Here is a 7,430-nt window from a genome sequence, read left to right as displayed (position 1 = left end):
AGATAATGAGGATGTTCAATTAGACTCATTCAGATGACTCCGGTAGCGGACATTAATTTTGTGGTGCTTCGTAATGGGATCGTGTATACTTATTAGATAATGAGGATGTCGAGTAAGACTCATCTAGATGACTACGGTGGAAAGCATAAGTTACACGGGCGTATTCTTGTTTTTTCTAGAAGCTACCTTGTTATTACATACCTATGGATACCTCAACTGTATAATTAGTAGGTACCTCTCAATAATATCCGCATTGAAGCCATTGTACTTAACATCAAGGCTGTGAAGCTAATTTTGCGATATCCCAGCTTTGGAAAAAAGCATAGTCTCCAGAATAGCTTTATCTATTAAGGAAGCTGAGAGATAATCACCATACTTTCAAGCCACAGGCGAATAGAGTCTTCCTATTTTCATTGTAGAATATTGCTATGTTCACCGTGGTGCTCCACATCACAAGCCACATTTACCCCCTCAGTCGCAATTACAACACCTACATACGGATTTACAGTATAGCAGAATTTAAAAAAAAAAAAAAAAATCTCGGCACTTCAAATTTAATGTCAACATTTCTCGCAAACCGGCTTATTCATACAGCTCGTTGACTCTGGATTAGGAGACCAGCATACATATAACTTCAATAACCTCCTCAGCTTCGGGGTCAGCCTTAGGGTCAGTCTCTAACGTAGCAGCTGTCGCAGCCAGCCTCGCCATAGAAAATGCTGTTGCAGATCTTTTCGATTGTCATTTTATAGTTCTTATAGCCTGCGAATTTGTATATAAATGAGAGCCCCTCATCGACTGTGGTGAAGAAATCACGATATCATAGTCTTGTGTAATGCTGTAACATATGTAATACGCCAGGGCGTCATACTGTAATTGGGTGTGGCCTCGCGGGAACTGTGGCGTACGCGTAATAGCTTTTGTACGGGCACGGGCTATTACGGTGAAAGTAGTAATATTCTACGGTGAAAATAGGAAGACCCGGCGAATATATAGGTACTATCGCTTTTCGCAACTTGAACAATTCACTCCAAGGTTATGGGCTTCGGTTTACTTTTCAATAACTTTCCATCACTCCTTTTTTTCGCCTCATGCGATAAGAGGCAGAAATTAAACATATATATAACATCTCCAGACTCCCCAATCAAATATCTTGACTTATATTCTTCACAAACCCTAGACTCCCTAATAAAAAAATTTGACTTATATTCTTCAGAAAAGCAAAACATCTTAGACACATTTCTTCAATCTATTCTCCCTTAGTTATGTTTCCTCCCATCGCCGGGATGAACCCACACTTATTGGCAGGTATACAGCTTCAAAGGGCCTTACAGAGATATCTCGCATCGGGCAAGAGTCTTAAAGACAAACGCAAGCTCCTTTGGTATCTGGAAACCCGACCATCCCTTAGAGATGCTGCTCCAATCATCTGCTTGGAGGAAATCGAGCCACGACTGGAGTTGATTGCTGTAATCCAAATGGCTTATCACGAGTCACCCAGCATGGCGCAACGCGACCCTGACGGGGATTTCCAGTTTACGGCTTTACAATTGGTGTATCTTCTAGTGATACCTATGGAACATTTGCGTGGCATCAGTGCCACGCCAATGGTTCCTTACATACCCTATATCAATATAGAGAATTATCTTTTATTTAGTAAGCACTTCCTTGATTTCAATGCTTGACCTACAGGTTGCTGTCTACTTGGATACTAATCTTGTAATCTAGTGGTTCTGGGCAGACTGCCGGACGATGCCATCATCAATAGAGGCACCGCATCTTCAGTATCCCCCGACGACACACACACTCTGTCTACAGGCAGCGATATACCTATTGAAGAAAATGCAGACGAACGAGCCAAGTGCATCGCCCGCGATGGTGGAGTCTGTGTCCTCACCGGAGCGGCTTACCCAGAAGTCTGCCATATTGTGCCATTCGAAATCAACGCAACCCAGGCAGGCCTTGCACATTATCGTGAGCAATTCTCTCACTTAACCAGACTCCTGGGTAAAGAGAGTCATGCCCAGGTTATTGGGCTTCTTGGTTCGGGGCTTGGTTGCTCTGACAAAGCCTGGAACATGCTTTGCCTGCATCCGACTCTTCGAGACTGGTGGAGGAAATGTCTCATTGGTCTTAAATACTTAGGCATGATTCCTTTTTCTCATGAAGTAGGTTATCACGCCATTCAATTACAGTTTTATTGGATGCCTAGGGGTCATGATATTAGTCCACAAGATCCTGCTCAGCCAGACCGTGATATGATCCAGGAAATGCTTCAGATAACAGAGCAAGACGATGATCCTATTGCTGAATCACAAGAATACAGCTCCTCCCTTCTCGAGACCGGGCAAGTATTCAGCCTCAATATGCCGGCAGATGACGCAGTCAAGATGAAGCTGATGATTGATATACAATGGACCAACGCACGGCTCGCAGCGATGTCTGGTCTGTCAGATAATTGGGAACTGCTGAATCGCCGTCCTCGCGTGATGAATGTCAATGGTTGGCTTGAAGACAAAGAATATTGATGGTTGGCCCGAAGACAAATGTGATGGTAGCAGATACGAGAAGAGGGGGGAACGGTAGTGGCAGATATGAGAAGGGAGGCAGCGATAGTACCAGAGTCAAGAAGAGAGCAGCAATAGTACAGATACCAGAGATAGACAGCTGCAGTTAGAGTCGGCGCTGCCCAATGAGTAGGCTAAATCAGCCTGATTTCCAAACAACCCTATCGCAACAACGTGCTCAAGACGTGCATCAAGGACCATCTCTCTCTTCCAATTATTCCACTCAGTCGCCCACCATATTCATCCCCCGCACTGACGTGGCAGCCGTAATGCTGGTCTTAGCAATCAATCGTGGTGCTAATGCTTTTCCCGGAAGAGCGTGCCGAGTGTTTCTCATCGCGAGGGTGGTTCAAGAAGTCTTCCCAACAAATGTAGGAATGCATCCGTAAAACCCCCGCGCTTATGACGTCTGCCCGGCTCGTGTTTCTTGCATTCTGTCCTTGATGTCCATGCTGTGAGAGTGCGGGAAAATTGTTGGATCACGATCCAATAGTATCTGACGAAAACAGGGGTCCGCAGGGACACCATACACAACCCCCCCTGACGCGACCACTTCCATCGCGCCCAGGGGCCTCCGAGTCTGTCCGCGGACACAAACTACCCCATCTCTCGGCCAAAGTGGCAATGAGATGGACCGCTAGACGTGGGATCATTCAAAATCCGCCACCGCTCGGCCGATAGGTACATCAACAAGTATCTAGATCGCTTACAAGGGGGTGCCTGGCGAACACTCCCGGTGTCCCTGTGGGATGAATGACTCGGTTGATGCGGCTTCACCCCCACAGGTGCTACTGCCGAAGAACGGTTGGCATGTGGGAATGCTAATGTGTTGCAGCTGTATGGAGTAGACGTAGCTGTCCAAGAACTCAACACTACAAACAGGGCGAGCACGAAATCGCGCCTCAAAATCTCGTGTAAAAGTCTCACGTCTTACCTGTGACCTACTAGCGCTGCAAGAAACTTTTAGGCAGATGAAGAGGAGACAATTGCAAAAATGGAGTAGCATTCTCCTCATTTACGTGTCTTTTATTGCCTCCGGCATCTTGTAAGTGAGGCATCAAGCCCCCCCACATTCCGCAAGACGTTGTCTTGTCCAGCGAAGACATGAAAACTACATTGTTTAGATCTGTGAACACCCCTGGAGAGCTCCTGGTGTGTTACTAGCTGCCAATACTACATAGATAGTCCTGTGCTACTACACCAAGATCTGGAATTGGTACACGACGATACAGATTGGCAGCTGTCAAGAGAAGGTTAGGACTTTGTATTGGGGCCTACAAAGAGGCAAATTCGGCAGACACAACCGGGGGAATGTCAAGAAGGGCCTGTTAGACTGGCACATTGACTCGTGGAGTGTATGAAGGAGAGGCCTCATAGGCCCTGGTGTTCCCCACCATACAGAAGATTCTTATCATGGATATTTTTAAGAGAAATCAACCATAATTTTGTGGAGCACGGGCAGGTTTAAACCAGAAATGCGCCGCGTCAGCCGAAGAGGCCAGTAAACAAGCTAGTACATCTAGTTGATGTTGAAAAAGTGAACACGTATGGAGACATTGGGATGTTGATTATGTTGATTATGCTGATTATGTTGCTCTTATTTTCATGTATGCTGACCATTACATTCCAAATCACAGGAGAAAACAAGGTCCCAAGTATCTTTTTTGCCATTCCTAGGTATCTATGAATCAATTACAGCCCATGTCCCTATCCCTGGCAATTTACGCGGCGACCTTGGCCTCAGTGACCTCCCGGAGGCGAGCTCCAAGATCCTTGTCCACATACGAGAAATATTCTACCGCCACACCCATTAGCACTCAAAAATCTCCGTCAACAGGGGAAATATCATTTCGTTAACTCACCATAGACCCTGCTTCGGATCTGAGCACTCTTGGCTCCGGACAGATGGCCAGCCAGGTTGTTAATGAACCGGTCCTGGTGACCCTCCTGGGTGCCAAGGACGTGCCACAGGGCTGTAGCCTGCTCAAAGTCCACAGGAGTGATCTCGCTCGTGAAGCTGCTGACCTCGCCAACCCACTTCTCGTGTTCAGTGATGGTGGAGTTAATCTTGCCGGCGGCCTTGAAAGTTGTGGGCTTGAGCGACGAGTTGACGTAGTTTGGGTCGGCCCCGTAGTTGTCTGTGAAGTTCATGAAGCCATCGCGCTGGTAGGGCGTGTAAACGGGCGCCTTGCTGCGGTTTGTCGGCAGTTGTTGGTAGTTAACACCGAGACGGTATCGGGCAGCATCGGGGTAGGCAAACATGCGAGCCTGCAGGACTGTAATTTTGAAGAGGGGATTTGATTAGCAGCTGAAAAAAAAAGGACCGACCTAGTTTGTAACACATACTGGGATCAGCAGACGGGGCAATGCCGGGCACCATGGTGGATGGCGAAAATGCAGCCTGCTCGATATCGGTAAAGTAGTTTTGAGGCTAGACAGCGAAGGTTAGTGATAACTCCTCTTTTTCGAAAACCAAGCACCAAGCGAGGAAGAAACAAGAAAAAAATGAGGGGTAAGCTCACGTTACGGTTCATCGTCAGAACGCCAATCTGGCGAAGCGGGTAGTCCTTGTGAGGCCAGACCTTGGTCATGTCGAAAATGTTCCACTTGTACGTCTCGGCCTCCTTGGGGTCCATGACCTGCACGAAGACGTCCCACTTGGGGAAGTTGCCCTGCTCGATGGCCTCGAAGAGGTCCTGGGTGAGGAAATCCGGGTTCTCGCCCGCAACCTTGGTGGCGGTTGCGGCGGTGAAGTTCTTGACACCATCTTGGGCCTTGAGGTGGAGCTTGATGTACTTGAAGCTGCCGTCCTGTTGTTTTTGAAAAAAATCGACTTAATTAGCATCTTTTGTTGCGTCCAGGCCTAGTCTGAAGTAGGAAGGAAATTCTCATCTTACCTCCTTGGTGAACTTGTATGTGTGGCCGCTGTAGGCGTTGATGTTACGCAGAGAAGCTGGAGTGCCTCGGTCGTTGAACAGGTGCATGAGGGCGTGGATACCTTCGGGGTTGCCGAGGTGGAAGCTGTAGGTAACATCACGTTAGACGGGCGTTTCTTATTTCATCTGAGGAGAACACTATGCCGTTGGTTTGATTTGAAAAGTTTACTTACTCCCAGAACTAAGCGAGATATCCACGTTAGCATATCCTCTTTGGCCTCTAAGAAGCAGTCTAGATAGACAAATTACGTACCATATCCGAGTCAGCCAAGTTTGTTTGGGGGTGGCGTTTGTGAGAGCGGTTAAGCGAAGGGAACTTGATGGGGTCTCGAACGAAGAAGACGGGCTATAGGATGCATTAGCAGACAAACTAAATCAACCAGTTGTCACTCTAACGACGCACAATGTTGTTGCAGACAAAGTCCTGGTTTCCTTCGTCAGTGTAGATCTTCATGCCCCAACCATGGACATCGCGAGTGGTGTCGGCGGAGCCTCGCTCGGGGCCAACAGTTGAGATACGGAGCAGGACGTCTGATTTCTTGCCAATGGTGTTGAGGAAGCTGGCAGAAGTGATGTCGGTGCAGTCATGTGTACACTCGAATTCACCATAAGCACTGGTTGTTTAGACTGTTAGTTGACTTGATTGCTGTATATCTGCGTATAAGTGAGAACGGGCTTACCCAGCAGCCTTGGCATGGACAACTCTGAAATCGAAAGTATCATGTTAGTCACTGTGTACTTGAGATTACGAGATTGATGTTACGTTGGAGTATCTTTTCGTACCGTTCGGGAATTCTTTCGCGGTTAAAGTGAGCCAAGGTCTCAATCAACTGGGTATCCTGAAGCAACACAAGGCCTCCAACACCACCTGAGGGGTTGCGGACTTGAACGCTTGTGGAAGGATTGGGGTAGGGGCAACCTGGGAAGACATGGTGTTAGTCGAAACAATTGGATGGCTAAAGAGTAGAGTCTTTGATGTTATTGGGTGGAAATGAGGAGAGATAGGCATACCCTCGGCGCCGGTGTAAAAGGAAGTCATGTTGATGGAGTATTGAGATTATGAGAGTGGCGATATAGACTAAGTCTCTGTAAGTCTCAGGAGGGAGGAGAGTGACACAGATGGAAAGGAAGATGATTGATGTGCAATGAGCCTCGGGGATGAATAGACTGATATACTTGATTTCTGCTTTGCTAGTTTTATCTACGTCCTACTGTCTCGTTCTTACTTCGGCAATGGCTATGACATGTATTCGCTTCACACCAACACGTTGTAGCTAAGCTATAGACCCGATCGAGTATACTCAAGTCTGTCTATGTCGTAGTTGTGCATGACACTTGACTCCCGATTCCCGATTCCGAGTTCCAACCGTCGCAAACTTTTCGGTCATAAGAGTGGGGCCGAGCCGTCTCGGTCCACAATCGGGACCTGAGCCTGCAGAGCCGGAGCCAATGGAAAGCCAGCTAAAAGCCAGCCTACGGAGCAGTATCAGGTAGTTAGTACGAAGTATCCGTATCAAGCCCTGCAAGTGCTTCGCTTGCCCGTCTTGTATGTACTTGTTAGATAGCTTAGCTTTTAGGAGAGGAGTCTTGACATGAGTCTCCAATCAGCGTGTCTTGACATCTCCGTGATAGACTTCACAACCCAGCACCCCTAACTTCGTGACATCGTTCTTTTGGCTAGCCATCAGCCTTATGCAGCTCAAATTAAGATGGACGAATAAAACTATTGCAAAAACCAAAAATCTGCTGCAAATCTCGCCGGCAGGCTCTAACTCGGAAGTTCGGCATACACGCCAACTGCACAGTGACACTCCAAGAAAAATTCACCAAGAAATAGGAGGCATTTTTCTCGACCAATCGGAGGCGTTGCTGCAGCCACAGCAGCCGAAGCAAGGGGGAGACGCTGATTGGACGACGAGAAATCTCC

General features: G+C 47.5%; 2 protein-coding genes across 2 annotated transcripts; one reads left to right on the top strand and one right to left on the bottom strand.

The window, feature by feature from the left end:
* Nucleotides 1-1,286: 1,286 nt before the first annotated feature.
* On the top strand, nt 1,287-2,528 carry V8C40DRAFT_283301 (uncharacterized protein; the record flags this gene model as incomplete). Its single annotated transcript, XM_083221922.1, has 2 exons — nt 1,287-1,656; nt 1,729-2,528. 2 exons carry the CDS (start codon nt 1,287-1,289, stop codon nt 2,526-2,528), a joined length of 1,170 nt encoding a protein of 389 aa, XP_083068452.1.
* Nucleotides 2,529-4,233: 1,705 nt separating this feature from the next.
* Nucleotides 4,234-6,542, bottom strand: V8C40DRAFT_283298 (catalase; the record flags this gene model as incomplete). Its single annotated transcript, XM_083221921.1, has 11 exons — nt 4,234-4,362; nt 4,430-4,843; nt 4,914-4,998; nt 5,090-5,377; nt 5,465-5,588; nt 5,677-5,684; nt 5,757-5,849; nt 5,907-6,117; nt 6,184-6,207; nt 6,287-6,422; nt 6,515-6,542. The coding sequence occupies 11 exons, from the start codon at nt 6,540-6,542 to the stop codon at nt 4,289-4,291; spliced, it is 1,485 nt and encodes a 494-aa protein (XP_083068451.1). The 3' UTR covers nt 4,234-4,288.
* Nucleotides 6,543-7,430: the final 888 nt, after the last annotated feature.

The sequence above is a fragment of the Trichoderma camerunense genome (assembly GCF_050948025.1).
Source record: "Trichoderma camerunense strain CBS 138272 chromosome Unknown V8C40scaffold_22, whole genome shotgun sequence".
Taxonomy (NCBI): Eukaryota; Fungi; Ascomycota; class Sordariomycetes; order Hypocreales; family Hypocreaceae; genus Trichoderma; species Trichoderma camerunense.
This window is presented reverse-complemented; position numbering and strand designations above follow the sequence as displayed.